Below are 21,679 nucleotides of genomic sequence, written 5' to 3' on the forward strand. Positions count from 1 at the left end.
GACTGCATAAGATTACAAATATACAGTATATATAAAAAATCTGACTGGAAATCTGCCATCTCACACTAATTGATAATCTGCAAACAGTAGGGGAGAGTGCATCTGAGGTTAAAATGTCATTATTCCTTTCTTTAAAGTAGGATCCAAGAGCCCAGTATCAGAAGAAAGGGACATCTCTTTAGAACTGTAATGAAGAGGAATTTTCTTCAGCTAGAAGGTGGTGAATCCGTGAAATTTGTTGCCACAGAGGGCAGTGGGTATATTTGAGGTAGAGATTGATGGGGAGGGGTTAAAGGTTACACAAGAAGGAGGGAGAATGGGGTTGAAAAAAATCAGCTAGGAATGCATGGCAGATCAAACTCGATGGACCAAATGGCCTAAATTCTACTCCTAAACCTTATGTATAAATCTGGCCCCTCACATGGAACTCAACAGGGCAGGATCTGTCAGAAAGGTTGGAGGATAATTGTTGTCTGGTGAGTGAGGAGAACTCTTTGCGGCCAGTAATAGACGTAATGATGAACTGTGATGTGTTTTAAAACCAACGTAGTCAAAGTGCAATGAACTACCGAACTCCCCCACGGACTGAGAAAGTGTAATCTGATGCAGAAGTGTTGAAACATGCTGGTGAAATGTTACACTGCCCTGTAAACTGTAGAGCATAGAACTTCAAATGTAATTCGTACTTTCCCAAGCTTCACTCAAAGGAGATTATATTGACCATAAGATGTAGGAGCATACTAAAGCTGGTCAGCCCATTGAGGCTGCTCCACTGTTCAATTATAACTGATGTTTGTTCAACTCCCATTTTCCTGCTTTTTCCCTGCAACCCTTATCCTCTGTAACAATCAAGAGCTACCAATCTCTGCCTTAAATACACCCAATGACTTGGCCTCCGATGCCTTCTGTGGCAAGAAATTCCACAGATTCACACCTCCCCCACCCCCGGCAGAAGAAAGTCCTCCTCACCTCAGTCTTAAAGAGACATCCTTTTATTCTGAGGCTGTGCCCTCTGGTCCAAGGTCCCATACCTAAGGAAGCTGGGTGGCAAGGTGGAGATACGTCTCTACCAAAGGAGGTTTAAGGTGTTCCTTCCCTCCACCAGCTTGCAGGTCACCCTGCGAATGGAAACGTCCTCTTACATCAATATCTGGTAGGTTTCAATGACATCTCTCCTCATCTTTCTGAACTCCATTGAGTGCAGGCTCAGAGACATCAAGCACTCCTCATTGGTTAAGCTTTTCATTCCTGGGATCATTCTTGTGCACCCTCCCCCAGGCCAATACACCCTTCGTTAGGTTTGTTTGTTTGTTATCTGCCCTGTGGTATGATGTGGGTCCCATGACCATGATTGTTCTTAGCAAATTTTTCTACAGAAGTGGTTTGCCATTGCCTTCATCTGGGCAGTGTCTTTACAAGACGGGTGACCCCATCCATTATCAATATTATTCAGAGATCGTCTGCCTGGCGTCAGCGGTCACATGTCCAGGATTTGTGATATGCACCAGCTGCTCATACAACCGTCCACCAGCTACTCCCATGGTTTTGCGTGACCCTGATCGGGTGGTTAAGAAGGTGCTACACCTTGCCCAAGGGTGACCTGCAGGCTAGTGGAGGGAAGGAGCACCTTGCATCCTTTGGTCAAGACGGCCACCCAACCTCCTTAGATATGGGGCCCAAGTTGCTCACAATATTCCGAAAGTGGTCTTACCAACACTTCCTAACACCCAAGCAGTACATCCTTGCTCTTATGGTCTCGTCCCCTTGAAACGAATACCAAAATTGCATTTGCATTTTTAACTCCAGCCTATGTATTATCGTGGTGGGAGTTAACTCTTTCCTTTTCGTATTATAGTCCAGATGTACCATTCTCCTGTGGTGTTTGTATACTTATGCACTACCAATTTTCTACTGCACTGTTGGTTGGTTTTCTTTGTACTTCCACTTTCCCTTTCCTTCCAGCATCTTATCCAACCCTACAACCACCACCTCCTATTCCTTCCCCCTTTCTTTCCAGTCCTGATGAAGGCCTCAGCCCAAAACATCAACTGTTCATTTCTCTTCATCGACGCTGTTTGATTTGTTTGTTCCTCCAGCATTATGTGTGTATTGCTCTATTTGAAAATTATTAATATTAATCATTGAAAAACAACATCATTTTAAAATATATTGTTATTGTAATTGTTTACTATCCAAATACTGATGAATACACCTAGTCAGAGCATATTATGTGACGTCGTGTTTTCTCGCAGCCATCCAACTGGTGCCAAGCCGGTATGAGATGTTTCTCAGGTTGCAAAAAATCATTCCTTACTTCATTTGGCAGTAAAGATAATCATTATGTTTCTTTTTATTGTGGGTGGGGTTCATAGAATCGAGAGGCTGGTGCATGCCTCGTGCCAACAAACCTTTTGCACTTGCCATCTTGGGCACGTGTGCCATAGGTTCATCACCCCAGCTTAGATCCTCAACTTTCTGAATCAGCAGTGAGACAGTCCCAAAACTGAGGTGCAGATGCCTCCCAGTACTTGGGGAACATAGAAATATAAGAGTTATAAGCACAATAAGGGTATCGGCAATATAAGAGTTCAATGGGCCACTGGATTGTGTCTTGTGTAGGATACACCAACCTTGTGATGTCCTCCTTTGTTCCATATTCTTACTGAAGTCAATCGTGCTTCAGTCAATCTGAAGGGCTTGGATATTGACCCCTTTATACCATGTAGCAGGACCAAAGGGCTTTTGCCATTTGGTATTAAACATCCTCATGGTTACTAAGGTGATGTCAGAAGGATCCGAGATGACTGTTGCACTATCATCCTGTTTGTGCAAAGTAATCTGATACTAATCCAACCATGTACCTGCTCTGTAGCACATCTGATTTTTTAAAGCACTCTTTGTCATTCCATCGTGAATCTTGTTCTGAGTAGCAAATGAATCAGTCCTGGGAAGTGTTTGCTCCCAGGCTACAAAGCCAAAGGTAAAATTGTGTAGTTTTGTCTCGGCTAATTCAAGCAATGGCTTTTCTCTTGCAGGTTAGTGGATGATAGATGTGTGGTGCAGCCAGAAGCCGGAGACCTGACCAATCCGCCAAAGAAATTCCGAGGCGAGTTAACTGATTTTCTAAAATATGCCAATATTGGAACTACAACATTATGTTCTGCATTCTGTTTCCTTGTTCTGTCCCAGTGTACAGTAAGACGTCATCCATCTTGATAGTGCATTTACAAATGCTTTTTACTGTATAACCTGATGCCAACTCCAATATTTCTCTGCTCAAACCATTAAAATGTTGATCTGGCATTGACTGATTGGTTGTCCATCGGATCGGACGATGGTTGTTAGATTTGTGCAGTTCTTCTGTTGTAATGCAAAGGTGGCTGTTAAGTCCAAATTGTGAGTGACATGGAAGGTGACAATAAGGACTTAGAAATTGTACTGGATTTGGTAGAACTTCCTTTCTTCTTCCAGCAGTGACTCTCCTCTGGGTGTCATGAGCGATTTTAACCAAGGCTCACTAACTGCTCTGGTCTTGCACACTCTGCTCCACCTGTTTGATAACAAGTTTAGCTTGTGCAATATCAGCCGTCACACAGTCTTTGAGCCTCTTACAGGGTCTGCCCTGATTTTTCTTGCCCAGCACAAGCTCAATTTGCAGTGGCTGTTTGTCGGGGGGGTGGGGAGGTTGGGAATCAAGAGGCAATTACAATGCTATTAATCATCCTACAACCCAATGGCAAACTGATAGAGTAAATGGCTGCTGTAACTTGCCCTATAATGTAGTTAGGTGTAAAAGATGTGTTGATGGTTATTCATGAGAAATTTGCAGGTCTACAGGGAAATGAAAAGAGAGGGAATGGGAGAGATGAGATTGATTTGCTAGGTGCCAATAGGAGTCCGCTCCTGTGTTATCTTCCTTTAGGGAAAAAGATCAAAGATTTTTATTTTTAATTAGAGAAAGAGCACAATAGCAGAACCTTCTGGCTCAACAAGCCCGCAATGCCCAATTAGACCCATGTGACCAATTAATCTACTAACTCATAAGTCTTTGGAATGTGGGGGAAAACGGGGGCACGTGGAACCAACCCATGTGGTCATAGGGAAAATGGACAAACTTCTTACAGACAGGAGCGGGAATTGAACCAGGACCACTGGCATTACAATAGCATTGCGCTAACCTCCACGCTACCGTGCTGCCTAAATAATTATAATGAGAACAAGAGAACCCACATCTGTAACACTTCACATGCTCTTGATATTTTCAGTGACTTCAAGTTCCCTGGCCCTGGTCATCCTATGGATGTCCAGTCCCTGTACATCTCCATCTCCCATCTGGTTCCTTCTGGACACCAGACCCAACCAGTTGCTCTCCAGCACCACTCCCCTCCATCTGTTGGAACTGGCCCTCACTCTCAGTAATTTTTGCTTTGGTTCCTCCTACTTCCTTCAAACCAAAGGTGCAGTTATGAGTACTAGCATGGCTCCCAGCTATACCTGCCATTTTGTCAGCTACGTGGAACAGTCTATGTTCCAAGCCTACACTGGTGTCACTCCCCAACTTTTCCTATGCTACATCGACTGCATTGGTGTTGTTTCCTGTGCCAGTGCCGAACTCATCAACTTCATTAACTTTGCCTCCAACTTCCACCCTGCACTCAAATTTACCTGCTCCATTTCTGACACCTCCTTCCCCATTCTTGATCTCTCTGTCTCTGTCTCTGGAGACAGCTTATCTACTGATGTCTATTATAAACCCACGGACTCTCACAGCTACCTGGACTAGACCTCTTCCCACCCTGTTACATTTAGAAATGCCATCCTCTTCTCTCAATTACTCCGTCTTCACCGCATTTGCTCTCAGGATGAGGATTCTCATTCCAGAACTAGTGAGATGTCCTTGCTTCTTCAAAGAAAGGGGCTTCCCTTCCTCCACCATCAACGCTGCCCTCAGCCACATCTTTTCCATTTCACACACATCTGCCCTCACCCCATCCACCCGCCACCCCACCGGGGACAGGGTTCCTCTTGTCCTCACCTACCACCCCACCATTCTCTGCATCAAGCAGAAAATTCTCCATAACTTCTGCCAACTCCAACCGGTTCTCACCACCTACCATATCTTTCCTTGCCCCCCACTTTCTGCTTTCCTATGCATAGTAGTAGTAGTCATACTTTATTGATCCCCGGGGGAAATGCAGCTCCCTTCTGCATTCGTCCCTCCTGACTGATCTCCCACGGGATCTGGGAGGTGTAAGGTGAGAGAGGTGAAGGGCTGGAGAAGAAGGGTAGAGTGGATGATGGGAGAAAAGGAAGGAGAAGGGACACCAGAGGGAGGCGATGGGAGGTGTGGAGAAGAGAAGAGGCAACTGTGTAGACAGAATGGTGAACGGAAAGAGGGAGGAGGGTGAGGAGGGAGAAATTACTGGAAGTTAGAGAAATCGATGATCATGCCATCAGGTTGGAGGCTACCCTGACAGAATTTGATGCGTAGTTCCTCCAACCTAAGAGTACCCTAATCATGGCCACTCTAAATGCCTCTCAAACTGATGTGATAAACCCAACAAAGAACAGGAGTGTCTTCCTCCTGGCCTGATTAATGTTCATCCCTCCATCAACATCATAGGGATAACTTTAATAAGCAACCAGGGAGAAATGTACAAATAAAAACAACAGGAATTCTGCAGATGCTGGAAATTCAAGCAACACACATCAAAGTTGCTGGTGAACGCAGCAGGCCAGGCAGCATCTATAGGAAGAGGCGCAGTCAACGTTTCGGGGTCTCGGCCTGAAACGTCGACTGCGCCTCTTCCTATAGATGCTGCCTGGCCTGCTGCGTTCACCAGCAACTTAGAAATGTACAAATGCTAAGTTTCAGGCTGACAAAGTTTCATTAGAGCTGACAAAAGATGGAGATGTAACTAGCTTTAAGCAAGTGCAGAGGTGGGGAACATGGAGGTCTGGAAGCAGAGGGATGATTGATTTAAAGGGAAAGATAATGATAGGTAATGATAGGATGGAGAACAGAACTAATTCATGGTTATGATTTGTTGAGGCTGCACAAAGGAACAGCAGAGGATGGAAAATCTTCGGGGTGGTGCGTCTCCACCAGCAGTGGCTATCCCAGGGCCTGAGATCTGAATCCGAGAATCTGCTACTGAAGTGTGGGTGATGGGCAGATGGAGTGTTGTTCCCCCAAGTTTACATTCAGCACGATTTGGCAGGGAGAGAGGTCAGACAGTGGGTCACTGAATCCAAATGGCTGCTCAGTATCACTGTTCACAGCTGACAGATGCTTTCCCACAAACCTGCTTGGCCCTTATAATGAGGAGAGCACTGAGTACTGTATACTGTACTGTACACTGAGTACTGTATACTGAGTAATGTGTACTCTACTGTACTGTATATGGTACAGTACTGTGCACTGAGTACTGTATACTGTACTGTACTGTGCACTGAGTACTGTAGACTGTATTCTGGTGGGCACGTGGCCAAGTGGTTAAGGCATTCGACTAGCGACCTGAAGGTTGTGAGTTTGAGCCCCAGCCGAGGCAACGTGTTGTGTCCTTGAGCAAGGCATTTAGTCACACATTGCTCTGCGACGACACTGATGCCAAGCTGTATGGGTCCTAATGCCCTTTTCTTGGACAACATTGGTGTCGTGGAGAGGGGAGACTTGCAGCATGGGCAACTGCTGGTCCTCCATACAACCTTGCCCAGGCCTGCGCCCTGGAGAGTGAAGACTTTCCAGGCACAGATCCATGGTCTCGCAAGACTAACGGATGCCTTTACTTTACATAGACTGTATTCTGTACTGTATACTGTTTACTGTACTGTCCACTGAGTACTGTATACTGTATGCTGTACTATACCGTACACTGAGTACTGTATACTGCTTCACCTGGGAGTGTGGGTAGGGAAGGGAGGGAATTGAGATGTTGGAGAGTGGAGTTGGAATATTTCAAGAACCAACAGAAGTATCCCAGAAGGTGCAACAGGAACATAGTTGTCAGCCGTAGTTCCAGTTCAAGCTCAAATTGTATTGTCATTCAACTGTACAGCTGAACGAAGCAGTGTTCCTCCAGGGTAAGATGCAAAACTCAATCATACAGTCACACACAGCAGACGGCGTGTATTGTTACGATAGCACTTGCAGTTACAAAATAATATTAGCACAAGTCCCTGAGTGGCATGGCCTAAAGATCGATGGTATATGAGATTTCGTCTTGGAACCACTTTTCTGCAAGAACAGGCACGCAGCAGTTCCTCATCTCAGACGAGGGCAATCCAACTTGTCTTCCAGGGAGTGAACACTGGAGGGCTGCCTCACTGGCGATCCGGCCTGCAGGGGCCAGCCCTCAACCCAGCGTGGATTCCCGAGTGCCCGGTATGTCTTTGTTCTCTCCTGCACCGCCTCCAGTGACTCCTCCCCTGGGTGGCTGTAACAGGTGATTCTGCGACATGAGGGCCTGGTCCAAGGCCCAAGGCCATGTAACTCCCTCCCCATCGGTTTCACCAATGAACCAGACCGGCAGTAGGAACAGAGTCTTACGATGAGGCACACATTAGCATCTTTTATTGAGGGTGCACCTGGAGAAGCCGCTGTGACCAAGCACACCACTATCTTACCAGAAGTCTTGTCAACCATAGTTCCTTCACCCTACCATCTTTCCCCTCTCTCAGTGGGGGAAACCTACTCGGAGCCCCATGCAGGTGCTCGATGAACAACCTCCACAATAACTTCCCTGCCAGAGGACCTCAATACACTCTCCCTCAGGAGAAGCTGGGCAACTAGTCCATATGTCCTTGTACGGGGTTCCATTGTCCCGAGAGCCACAGAGAGAAATACAGCAGTGAAATAGGCCCTTCAGCCCATCAAATTCTCACCCATTATCAACCACACATTTATAGGGCTCCGTAGGAGGGAAGGCTTAGATTGATTTTGAGTAGATTAAAAAGTCAGCATAACATCATGGGCCAAAGAGCCTGAACTATGCTATAATGTTCTATGTTCGATGTTCTAAAGTTTTCCTGATATTGTTGATTGAGGAACGTGCATTGCTCAGACAGTGGAGTTTGCAGCTTAAGTCCGGCACTTCTGGCCTTGACTGTGGTATGTACACATCTGCAGATGGTTGAAATGTGGCCTGGAACTTCTCTGCACAGGGAGCTTGCTGCAGCCGTGCATTTGTTGCTCCACAGATCAGTTCATGCGTTTCCCCTACATGCTTTGCACCTGCACTTTAACAGCCACTTGCACTATATATAGTGGTCTGGAGCTGAGCGGCGGTAATCTTTGGGCAGCTGTTACCCATGCAAGGACAAGTCAAGAGAAATCCTGTGGTTTGACACTGCTTATTGGTGTTTGATGTGTCTGTTTAATACCATTGGCAGTTTTCTCTCCCTCAATGTTTATTTTCTGTAACTTAAAATAATTTTTATGTCTTGAACTGTACTGCTGCCCCAAAACAACAAACTTCGCAACTATATATAAAATGCCGGAGGAACTCAACAGTAGAAGGGAATAATCAGTCAACGTTTCAGGCTGAAACCCTTCTTCAGGACCCAAACCATCAACTGTTTATTCCTCTCCATAGATGCTGCCTGAACTGCTGGGTTCCTCCAGCATTTTGTGAGTTGCTCCGGATTTCCAGCACCTGCAGAATCTCTTGCGTTTAAAATTTGGGATGGGTCTGACTGATCAACAGGGACAAATATTTGGTATCTGCTTCAACTGGATGAGACTCCAAATCAGAACCGGGCTCATCGTCACACACGTACGTCATGAATATTGTTTTGTGGCAGCAGTACACCGCAATACATTAAAAATATCTAAATAGCGAGGCAGTGTCCATGTGTTGGTCCATTGTCCGTTCAGAAATCTGATGGCGGAGGGGAAGAAGATGTTGCTAAAACATTTCGTGTCGGGCTTCAGGCTCCTCTGCCTTCCTGATGAGTGACGAAAAACCTGACCAGATATTTCCTCGTTGGCCAACAGACTGGAACATGAAGCTGTTGCTTGAAGTGTGAGCCCCACCCTTTTGCCTGCTGCTTTTGGTTTCAGTTTTGTTTATTGGGGAAGCATCGTTTCCAGATTTGTTAATGCTAGTGATTGGTGGGGCTGGGCTGGATCTCCACTTGCTGCTCACCATGTACTGACAGAGCCTGTGTTCATGTCTATTTGCAGTCCCCTCCACAACCGCAGCGTGTCCCAGGGGGGTGTGACTGAAGTGTGCTCACAGTGGTAATGGGGGAAGTGTGACAGGCGGGAGGCGGGGAGGCAGCACAGCGACTGCACGGAGAAGGGGAAGACCACTGCAGGCTTGCTACCTCTGTCCAGGCTGCCATTCGCTGTCCCATTTCCCTTAACGTGCTGAGAGATAAAGAGACCACAGTAACTGAAGGAAATGGTTATGACCTTGAGCTTGCCATGCTTAGATCCTGATTAATTTTTAGCCTTATTTTTAAACATTAACACAACTGGGTTATAACATCAGTATCGCAAGAGATTCTGCAGATGCTGGAAATCCACACATGAAAAATGCTGGAGGAGCTCTAAAGTTCAAAGTTCAAAGTTGAAAGTAAATTTTATTATCAGAGTACACACGTCACCATGTGCAATCCTGACATTCTTCTTCTGCAGGCATACTTAGCAAATCTATAGAACCGTAACTGTAAACAGGATCAACGGACAACAAACTGTGCAAATACAGATATAAGTAAATAGCAGTAAATAACAAGCATGAAATAACAAAATAAAGTCTCTCTCTCTCTCTCACCCTAAACCCTAACCCTAATCCTAACCCTAAAATTCTCCTCCAGCCTAGCTCCCTAATCCTAACCCTAAACTCCTCATCCCTATCTCCTCTAGCCTAGCTCCTTAATCCTAACCCTAAACTCCTCATCCCTATAGCCTAGCTCCCTAATCCTAACCCTAACCACATACCCGCCTCTCTCCCTGCTAGGCGGCCTTCACCTCCATCTCTCAACACTTCTCCTAGACCTAACATCCACACCCCTCCCTCCCTGCCAGGTACCCCCCCACTCAGCAAGAATCACCCTCTCTCTCTCTTTCTCTCTGCCAGTTCCCTCCCTCTCTGTCATCCTGCACCAGGTCCACCTCCTTTCAATCTTCACATTCTCTCTCTCATTCTCTCTCTTTCTCTCTCTCTCCTCTTTCCTCTCCTCTCTCTTCTCTCCAGTTCTCCCTCTCTCTCCCACTCTCCCCCTCACCCCCTCAACCTAATCGTAAGCTCCACATCCCTATTTCCTCCAGCCTAACCCCCTAATCCTAACTCTAACCACGTACCCCACCTCTACCTGCTCAGAGGCCTTCACCTCCATCACCCAACCCTACCCCTAACCCTAACCTCCACACCCCTCTTCCCTCCAACTGAGATTCCCCACCTCTCTCCCCGGCAAGTAATGGGTTCTTCTGGGTTTCTTTGTTTAGTGGCTGCCTGTAAGGAGACAAATCGCAAGGTTGTATAAAGTATATGTACTTTGATAATAAATGTACTTTGAAAGACCACACCCTTTCAGGACGGACAAACAACCAATGTGCAAAACTGTGCAAATACAGAAAGAAAAAGAAAAGAAATAGTAATAACAAATAAGAAATAAATACTGAAAATATGAGATGAAACTTAAAAGGGACCTGAGGAACAATTCTTCTGGTGAGTATTTGGAACAAGCTGCCAGAGGAAGTGGATGAGGCAAGCAGAATAACAATATTTAAAAGAGAAAGGATCTAATGCTTTTGCATAGGTATTGGGATAGGAGATGTTTGGAGGGAGAAGGGCCAAATGTAGGCAAATGGGACGAGCTTAGATGGGCACCTTAGGTTTTCATGAGCGAGTTGGGCTGGTTTTGTACTGGATTACTCTACAGTTCATTGTCTGATCATGCCTCTGGCTACTTTACACTCCTAGTGGTGCTAAATAAGCGCACGGTTTTGCTGAAGGCATTGCGGATTTGGGAGTCTTTCATGGATCAGGCTTCCGACTCCCAGCAGTGTTTCCAGTGGGAAGGACAGACTTTCCTTCAGCATTCAAACTGACCTTCTGGTTCGCTCAGCTCTCTCCAACAACCTCCCCACTTCTCACAGTGCCTTCCAATGCAACTGTAGCAGATGCAACAGCTGCCCTTCCCAGCATCCGTGTGCAAAAGCAGTTCTTACAGAGGAGCAGGGGTTCGGGGAGAGGCAGGAGGCTGCTGATTTTGGGAACTGGGGGTAAAGGGGTACTGGGTGCGTCAGGCAATGCCAGTGTTTCAGGTACACAACCCTGATTCAGGCTGAGAGTGCGACGAGGAGATGGCTGGCATAAAGAGGTGAGGGGGGGGCTGGCATGTGATTGGTGGATCCAGGTGGTGAGGAATTGATGGGCAGTTGGGGGAGGGAGGGGTGGAAATAGGAATGGTGTGCTGGGCCATGCTTGGTGAAGACAACAGAGGGCTGCAGGTTATGGCAGCTGATAGAAAAGGAAGGTGGTGTGTGGAACCATGTAGGGGAGGGATGCTGGGCAGATGGACATGACGCAGGGAGGGAGGGCTGAGTGTAGGGCACTGTTCCCTCTGATTTATATTACAGCTGTGTGGACCAGCCATTGCCCTGAGCAGGAGATTTTTACATCACTTCAAACCTGTGAGGCTCCTTAAATGTTTTTTTTATATAATATTCATACTATGAATATTTAGAATAAAAACTGAATTAATTACAGGGTATTTTGCAATTATATTAACATGGATTTCAAGATTATATTAGCATAATTTCAAAATTGTACCAACATCAAATACAAAAATTCCAGCTGTGCGGCAACAAAGGCTATGTGCGTGGGAGCATTTTAGTTTCTGCGTGGCCATGCTCCCGCACAGCTTAGGGGGAACAGTGGTGTAGGGGTGATAAACGGATGGAATTAGGTAGGGGATGGCTTACAGGGACTGGAGACAAGGGTCAGGTGTGTGAGAAGACCCAGGTGGATCAGAAGGAGAGAGAAAAGAAACACAGGAATGCAGGTTACTTGAGACTGGGGAATGCAGTTTCGATTTTGCTGAGTCGTTGATTATCTAGGAGGACTATGAGGTGCAGTTCCTCTGGTTTTGAATTTGGCCTCACCTGTTTTAGCCTCGGCTGTTTTGGATTGGGTGCTGTGTAAGGAACCTGAGGCGATTAGGGAGCTGGAGGTAATGGAACCCCCTTGGAAGTAGAGATCATGATATGATTGAGTTCAGTTTCAAATTTGAAAAGGAGAAGCTGATATCAGGTATATCGATATTTCAGTGGAACAAAGGAAATTACAGTGGTATGAGAGAGGAACTAGCCCAAGTTGATTGGAAAAGTAAGCTAGATGGAGGGACGGTAGAGCAGAAGTGGATGAAATTCCTACAAGAAAGAAGGAAAGTGCAGGAAAAATATATTCCAAGAAAAAAGAAAATCATGAATGGAAAACTGGCACAAATGTGGCTAACGAGAGAGGTTAAGGCTAAAATAAAAGCAAAAGAGACAGCGTACAAGGAAGCAAAAATTAGTGGGAAAACTGAGGACTGGACGACTTTTAAAAACTTACAGAAGGAAACTAAGAAAATCATTAGGAAAGAAAAGATGAATTATGAAAGGAAGTTGGTTGGCAATTAACATAAAAAAGGATACTAAGAGTTTTTTTAAATATATGAAGAGTAAAAGAGTGACATGGGTAGATATAGGACCGATTGAAAATGAGGCTGGAGAAATTATAATGAGTAACAAAGAGATGGCAGAGGAACTAAATGAGTATTTTGCATCAGTCTTCACAGTGGAAGACATTAGAAACATACCTGACAGCCAGAGGTCTCAGGGAATAGAATTAGGTACAGTCAAGATTACTAGAGAGAAAGTAGGCCTGCTGCATTCACCAGCAATTTTTATGTGTGTTGCTTGAAATTCCAGCATCTGCAGATTCCCTCGTGTTTGCGTTACTAGAGAGAAAGTGCTTGGGAAGCTAAAAGAATAGGTAAGTCTCCCAGACTGGATGAGGTGCACCCACTGGTTCTGAAGGAGGTGGCTTTGGAGATTGTGGAAGCATTGGAAATGATCTTCCAGGAATCAATAGACTCTGGCATGGTTCCGGAGGACTGGAAGGTCGCAAATGTAGTTCCGCTGTTTAAGAAAGGAGGGAGGCAGCAAAAAGAAAATTACAGACCTATTAGTCTGACATCGGTAGTTGAAAAGTTATTGGAGTCGATCCTCAAGGACGAGGTTATGAAATACATCGAGGTGTATGACAAAATAGGCCCAAGCCAGCATGTTTTCATGAAGGGAAGATCCTGCCTCACCAACCTATTGGAATTTTTTGAGGTAATCTCAAATAAGATTGACAAGGGAGAGGCTGTGGATGTTGTGTATTTGGATTTTCAAAAGGCCTTCGATAAGGTGCCGCATAAGAGGCTGCTTAATAAGATCAGAGCCCATGGAATTACAGGAAAGATATTGGATTGGGTGGAGCATTGGCTGATAGGCAGAAAGCAAAGGGTGGGAATAAAGGGATCCTATTCTGATTGGTTGCCGGTTACTAGTGGTGTTCCGCAGGGGTCGGTGTTGGGGCCCCTTCTTTTTACAATGTATGTCGATGATTTAGATTAAGGATTAAATAGTTTTGTGGCTAAGTTTGTGGATGACACCAAGATAGGTGGAGGAGCAGGAAGTGTTGAACAAACGGAAAGGTTGCAGAGAGACTTGGTCAGATTAGGAGAGTGGGCAAAGAAATGGCAGATGAGAAACAATGTTGAAAATGTACGGTTGTACATTTTGGAAGAAGAAATAATTGGGCAGATTATTATTTAGATGGGGAGAAAATTCAAAAATCGGAAGTGCAAAGGGACTTGGGGGTCCTCGTGCAGGATACCCTAAAGGTTAAGCACCAGGTTGGATCGGCAGTAAGGAAAGCGAATGCTATGTTGGCATTCATTTCAAGAGGAATAGTGTGTAAGAGTAAGGAGGTGTTGATGAGGCTCTGTGGGGCACTGGTGAGACCTCATTTGGAATACTGTGTGTAGTTTTGGGCCCCCTGTTCTTAGAAGGGATGTACTGATGTTGGAGAAAGTTCAGAGAAGATTTACGAGGATGATTCCTGGAATGCAGGAGCTAACATATGAGGAACGTTTGTCAGCTTCTGGACTGTATTCATTGGAGTATACAAGAATGAGAGGGGATCTCATAGAAACATTTCGAATATTGAAAAGGTTGGACAGAGTAGATGTGGAAAGGCTGTTTGCCTTGGTGGGTGAGTCCAGGACAAGAGCCCACAGTCTTAGAATTAGAGGGTACCCATTTAAAACAGAGATGAGGAGACATTTTTTTAGCCAGAGGGTCGTGGATTTATGGAATTCGTTGCCACATATAGCTGTGGAGGCCCGATCATTGAGGGTGTTTAAGGAGGAGATTGATAGGTATCTAATTAGTCAGGGTATCAAGGGATATTGGGAAAAAGCCGGAAATTGGAACTAGATAGGAGAATAGTTTAGCTCATGGTGGAGTGGCGTAACAGACTCGATGGGCCAAATGGCCTACTTCTGCCCCTTTGTCTTGTGATCTTGTGACCCTCAGCCAGTGTTGAGCTGACTCAGCTATACTTCCTCCTGGCCAGCGCACAACTCTCAGCGTGATCTCCACACACGGGAACCAATCTGAATTTGCAGAGCACCTCCTTCGCTCCACAGGAGTGAGCCGGGACTTCCAGTTGCCTGTCACATTAGGTCCCTGTCCCAATCCCAGTTTGATCTCCTCCCCTGTCCCAGTGGAAGCCTGAGGAACAGGTTTTCATCTTCCACCCAGACAAGTTGCAGCTCCAGGTAGGGTTCAAAGCCCAACTTAGTAATTATGGTCGTTGCTCTTTGTGTCCAATGGAGCCAGTGATGACCTAAGGTCATCCACCTGTAATGTCATCTCAGGCTCCCTCTCCAGCTTCAAGTGAAGATTATTGTGTACAGTCAGGAAGAGCGTGGAAGCTCCTTGAAAGGCCTGGACAGAGTGGGTGTGGAGATCCAGAGATCCAAGGGCACAGATTTAGAATAAAGGGATTTACCTTTAGAGCTGAGACAAGCAAGAATTTCTTCAGTGAGACAGTGGTGAATCTGTGGAATTCGTTGCCAGAGAGGTATGTGGAGATTAGGTCATTGAGTGTATTTAAAGCAGAGATTGATAAATTCTTGATGACCTCAGGATTACAGAGAAAAGGCAGGAGAGATGGGTTGAGAAAGAAATCAGCCACGATTAAATGGTAGGGTACATGCGATGGGCCAAGTAGCCTAATTCAGCTCCCATACCTTATGGTCTTTATGGCCATGTTTTATCACTTGGTTTGAACAACTTAGTTTTAAGAATTGTAGAAAGGAGTTGCAATGAGCAATGACATATCCGTTGTGGTGAAGGTTTTGGGTGTATCATGGCGCGTGTATCTGTTTTTTGTTATCTTCTGTGTATTTATAGTCAGTTTGCTACCACTGTTACAGCTGACAGCAATAGTTGAGAATCTTATTTTGAGGTGATATCGTTAAGCCAATAGAGGACTCCATCAGCGGCTCAGTCAATGTCCATCTTGCTTTGGATTCTGATCGACTGGGCTTGAACACAGGATCCTAGGCCAAGCCTGTGGGTGTTGGTAAACCAATCATCCCACTTACATCTCAGGTGCATGTAGAAGATGGCAATACTGGCAGAGCTCTTCCCCTATGTTTAATCATGAAGCAGGCAGGAAAAGTCTTTGTGGACACCATCCACCCTGCCATCTGCCTTTTTCTAAAGCTCCCTCTGGAAAGCGTTACAGGGCTACTAAAACAAAAACGTAACACTATTTTAAGTTTCTTCCCCCATGCAGTTAATCTGATCAACCATTCTAGTTAGCCCTGTGCTCTCCTCTATCTGCACCTCAGCCACTGCACTTCAAACACTTTATAAAGCTGTTTCCATTGTAAATACTTGCTGGTATTTATGCACATTTTATTCCAGATCAGTACCTCCAACTTTATTTTTATATAGTTCTTTTCCTGTATAATTGTTGAATGGTGTTTTTCATCGCACGTTGTGCCCTGACCAACACAGCACTGCGAATTCCTAATGCATGTAAATGTACGTGGACTGTATGCTGAATAGAAACAAGGTAACGTTAAGGATTGGAGGCTTGCTTTTGTTGCTTCTAGTAAGTTAGGAATTTGCAAATGCTGACGGTAAAACACGAAGCTTATCTTTATACAGTACTGGTTTATTATCACCGCAGTATCACAGTGAAACGCCTGTCTTACATACTGTTCATAAGGACCAATTTGTTACTCAGTGCACTGAGCAGAGTCCCCAGCCTTTTTATGCCACGGACCCTTACCGTTAACTGAGGGGTCTGCAGACCACAGGTTGGGAACCCCTGATAGAATAAGGTCAATGAATAGAATGCAGAATAGAGTGTAATAGCTACAGAGAACGTGCAGTGCACGTAAAGAGTAAGGTGCAAGATCATAATGAGGTAGACTGTGAGAGTCAAGAGTGTATCTTATTGTACTAGGGGTCCATTAAGAGGTTTACTAACAGTGGGACAGAAGCTGCCCTTGAACTTTGGCGTTACATGCTTTCAGGCTTTTGTATCTTCAGCCCGAAGGGAGAGAGAAGAAAGAATGTTCAGGGTGAGCGGGTTCTTTGATTATGCTGGCTGCTTTACTGAGGCAACGAGAAGTATAGACAGAGTCCATGAAAGAGAGGCTGGTTTCTGCCATGAAAGAGAGTTTTGTGTCCACAACTCTCTGCAGCCTCCTTTCCTCACATGTAGAGCGGCTGCTATAGCAAATCGTGGTGCATGCTGGTAGAATGCCCATTCTCCCTGTGGACATGGGGAGAACATCCAAACTGCCTACAGAAGGCACTAGAATTGAAGTCTGAACATCTCCCTGAGCTCTAATAGTGTCACGCTAACCACTACGCCCTTACTGGCCTTGTACCGTATAGCCTACATTATAATAAGGAAATAGTTTATGTTTTAGTAACACGTCATTCCATGCGCTATTGGTACGTATTGATCTGTATGTGTGTGTGTGTCAAGTTCGGACTCTACCAGTAAAGAACCATGAAACTTAGCTCCCGTCTCCAGTGTTTTTATTAATAACATAGTTGTGTAAACAGGCCATATACACAACAAATTGGCGATGAGAATTATGAACCTACAACATAAGTAGATCTAAATCTGCTCAGACAATGGATGACAATTTGACCCTGAAGAATTCCAAAGTTTTGTGAAGAACAATGGAATCAAGCACTTTACATCGATCCCTTACCATCCATCCGCAAATGGCTTGGCAGAAAGATTTGTTCAGACAGTCAAGAAAGCCACCAATGCAATGGACAGCGAAAATCAACCACTGCAACACAAGATAGACAACTTCCTCCTTCCCTAATGCAGTAATGTCCTACTGTCCTACTAATGGAAGCATCCTCTTCACATCCACTCCATCCAGCCTTTCAGTATCTGTAAGTGCTCCAGGCCGTGAGCGCCGAGACACCCGGCCGAGGTTGAGCCGACACCGGGCCATGAGCGCCGAGACACCCGGCCGTGAGCGCCGAGACACCCGGCCGAGGTCGAGCCGACACCGGGTCGTGAGTGCCGAGACACCCGGCTGAGGCCGCCGAACTCACACTGGACCTATTATACAGGTATAAGGCGAGGCGGCGGCGGGTGGAGAGGGAGAGGCCCAAGGCCTGGAGCTGGCCTGCTGCTCGTCGCGACTGCTGCCGCCCGCCCCCGCCGCCTGGTACGGTCAGGAGCAGCTGCAGGACCCGGCAAAGGTGGAGCAGCTAGCAGGCGAAATCAAGTGAGGGGGTGGTGTCATTACCACACCACTAGGTGATCATCCCAACGGCGGAGCAGGCGGAAGAGGAGACATCTCCCAACGGCTGCAAAGGTGGATGAGGATGTCCAACAATGGGTAGGGAGGCTTGCGAGCACACTGCAAGAACTGCCGTAGACCCACAACACTCAGGGCTTGTCTACCTAGCGTGTGAAGCCTGGATTCGGCGGACTGCACGGAAGAAACCATCACTGGTTCAACGGGCAGAAAGGCGATTCTCAGCAATGCGTCGTGGAGCGCTAAGAGGGCACAGTGAGGCACACAGAACACTGCTGGCCATCCACTGCATCCTGACCTATCTCCAGCCGTCTCGACTATGTCTTGCCACTGGGTCCAGATAGGCCGGGACGAGAGAGTGAGGCTGACGACCTGCACAACTCTCCTTCACTTTAATCCAAGTCAAGCACAAGTCATGACTTCAAACCCAATGCGGAAGAAAGTGATGGTGCTCAACCTTGGCACATGGAACGTGAGAACTCTGCGAGATAACATCAAGGCAGACAGACCAGAGAGAAGAACTGCACTGGTTGCAAAAGAGCTAGCTGGCTACAACGTGGACATAGCAGCTCTCAGTGAAACGTGCCTAGCAGACAAGGGCCAGCTGACAGAACGTAGTGGTGGATACACGTTCTTCTGGAGCGGTCACAGCAGCGCTGAACGACGGGAAGCAGGCGTGGGATTTGCCATCAATTCTAACCCGTAAACTCACCAAGCACCCAGAGAGCATCAACGACCGCCTGATGACACTTCAGCTCCCACTTGCAAACAAGAAGAGTGCTACGCTGATTAGTGCCTACGCTCCCACCATGACCAACCCAGATGACATTAAAGACAAGTTCTATGAAGAACTCGACGCCCTCATCTCAGCAATCCCGCAGTCAGAGAAGCTCGTCGTTCTCGGGGACTTCAATGCCAGAGTAGGGACAGACTACCAGACCTGGGAAGGGATCATTGGAAGACACGGCACTGGCAAGTGTAACAACAACGGCCTTCTGCTCCTCAAGACATGTGCCACACACGACCTTGTCATCACCAACACCCTGTTCTGCCTGCCCACCCGTAAGAAGACGTCATGGATGCACCCATGCTCGAAGCACTGGCGTCTGATTGACTACATCATCACCAGGAAGAGGGACAGGATGGATGTCAGAGTGACGAGAGCCATGTGTGGTGCCGACTGCTGGACCGACCACCGCCTCATTGTGTCGAGGTCCAGGCTTCGCATTCTGCCCATGAGAAGACCCCAAGGGCAGAAGACTGCAAAGAGGTTGAATGTCTCCAAGCTGAAAAGCAGCAGGGTTGCAGAAGAATTCGTCAATGACCTTGAAGGCAGACTGCCAGACACACCACAGGATGACGGGACCAGCGTTGAGGAACAGTGGACGGCCTTCAGAGACGCTGTCTACACTACCGCCCCCGAACATCTCGGACCAGCAACCCGAAGAAACCAAGACTGGTTTGATGAGAATGATGAAGAAATACAGGCACTACTAACGGAGAAACATCAACATTACAGAGCGCATCAGAACGACCCCACGTCACTAGTCAAGAAAGATGCCTTTACCAACGCAAGAAGAAAGGTGCAGAAAAAACTTTGCGAGATGCCGGACAGCTGGTTCAGCAAGAAGGCCGATGAAATCCAGGGCTATGCAGACAGCCACGACATAAAGCGCTTCTACGATGCGCTTAAGGCTGTATACGGACCCCAGTCCTCCAGCTCCTCACCCCTCCTCAACGCAGATGAGACGCAGCTGCTGACAGAGAAGAGGCAGATTCTGGATCGGTGGGCTGAGCACTTTAACAACGTCCTTAACTGCCCTGCCGACATCAACGACGAGGCCATTGCCCGCCTGCCCCAGGTAGAGATCAACAAGAACCTCGACACCCTCCCCACAGTAGATGAAGTCAGGAAGGCAGTGAAGCAACTCTCCTGTGGCAAAGCGCCAGGACCCGATGCAATCCCTGCTGAGGTATACAAAGCAGGAGGCCCTGTCATGATGCAAAAGCTGACTGTACTCTTCCAGTCCATGTGGAAAAAGGGACAGGTCCCGCAACAGCTGAAAGATGCCAGCATAGTCCACGTCTACAAGAGGAAAGGCAACCGCCAGTCTTGCGACAACCACCGAGGCGTCTCCCTCTTGTCCATTGCGGGGAAGATTCTGGCCCGCGTCCTGCTCAACCGCCTTCTCCAACATCTTGAGCAAGGTTTGCTCCCAGAAAGCCAGTGCGGCTTCCGTGCTGAACGTGGGACCGCGGACATGATTTTTGCTGCGCGCCAACTCCAGGAAAAATGCCAGGAGCAACACAGCGACCTCTTCGTGACCTTTGTCAATCTAACCAAGGCTTTCGATACGGTCAGCAGAGAAGGCTTGTGGAAGATCATGGAGAAGTTTGGCTGCCCCAGCAAGTTCATCACAATCGTCCGGCAGTTCCACGACGGTATGATGGTGAAAGTTCTGGATGACGGCGATGAGTCAGAGGCCTTCCCAGTGACAAATGGCGTCAAACAAGGCTGCGTTCTTGCCCCGACTCTGTTCAGTATGGTATTCTCTGCCATGTTGACAGATGCCTTCCGTAACTACGAAGAAGGAATCCACCTCAGGTACAGGACTGACGGCAGGTTGTTCCACCTTAGGCGCCTGCAGGCAGTTACAAAGGTGCGAGAGACCGTCATCAGAGACTTCTTGTTTGCTGATGACTGTGCACTCAACGCCAGCACAGAGCAGGAGATGCAGCGTGAAATGGACTGCTTCTCACAAGCCTGCGACAACTTCGGTCTCACTATCAGCACCAAAAAGACCGAAGTTATGTACCAGCCTGCCCCAGGAAAGCCATACCAGGAGCCGCGCATCACGGTGAAGGGCCAAAACCTCCAGGCAGTCAACAACTTCACCTACCTGGGCAGCATACTCCCTTGCGCAGTGAACATAGACGCTGAGGTCAACAACAGGATTGCCAAAGCCAGCGCCGCCTTTGGGAGACTCCGTGAGAACGTCTGGGAGTGGAGAGGACTCAGCCTTACCACCAAGCTGAAGGTCTACTGTGTAGTGGTCCTTACCACCCTCCTTTACGCCAGCGAGACCTGGACTGTCTACAGCAGACACGCCAAACAGCTCAACCACTTTCACCTGAGCTGTCTCCGCAGACTCCTCCACATCAGGTGGCAGGACAAAGTCCCCGACACGGAAATCCTGGAACTAGCTGGGCTCTGCAGCGTCTACACCCTCCTGCTGAAAGCCCAAGCCAGGTGGGCTGGACATGTGGTCAGAATGCCAGACAGCCAATTGCCTAAGCAGCTGCTGTACGGAGAACTGTGTCAGGGCAAGCCTTGTCAGTCGGGGGGCAGAAGAAACGTTACAAAGACTGCCTGAAAGCGTCCCTCAAAGGCCTGGGTGTCGACATCAACACGTGGGAGACGCTTGCCCTCGACCGTCCAGCTTGGCGCAGCAAGATCACCACAGGAGCCCGCGTAGCTGAAGTCAGGCGCATCATCAAGGCGCAACGAAAGCGTGCTGTGCGCAAGGCCCGAGCAGCATCCACTGCCACGACAGCACCCAACCACTTGTGTCCCACATGTGGGCGAGCCTTCAGGGCCCGGATTGGCCTCATCAGTCACCTCCGGACCCACAGCCACCACTCTCCCATTTGACTTTGAAGCCGTGGTCATCTTCGACTACGAAGGACGAACAACAACAACAACAATGCGGTACATGCAACCACTAATCAGACTCCAGCAATGATGTTTCTGAACAGGAACCTGAGGTCCCGTATGAATCTTTTCAAAACAGATGTACGGCGTGAGGTGGAGAACAGACAGTTC

At 47.2% G+C, this 21,679-nt stretch overlaps 1 protein-coding gene across 1 annotated transcript in view; it reads left to right on the top strand.

Annotated features, from left to right (window-relative positions):
- The window catches only part of itpr2 (inositol 1,4,5-trisphosphate receptor, type 2), a 324,764-nt gene that overhangs the window by 54,578 nt on the left and 248,507 nt on the right, over positions 1 to 21,679 (top strand). The window contains exon 2 of the mRNA XM_063072308.1: positions 3,036 to 3,106. Coding sequence (XP_062928378.1) covers positions 3,036 to 3,106 — 71 coding nt within the window. The remainder of the gene's footprint in view (positions 1 to 3,035; positions 3,107 to 21,679) is intronic.

Source organism: Mobula hypostoma, chromosome 20 (assembly GCF_963921235.1).
Source record: "Mobula hypostoma chromosome 20, sMobHyp1.1, whole genome shotgun sequence".
In the NCBI taxonomy this organism is placed as follows: domain Eukaryota; kingdom Metazoa; phylum Chordata; class Chondrichthyes; order Myliobatiformes; family Myliobatidae; genus Mobula; species Mobula hypostoma.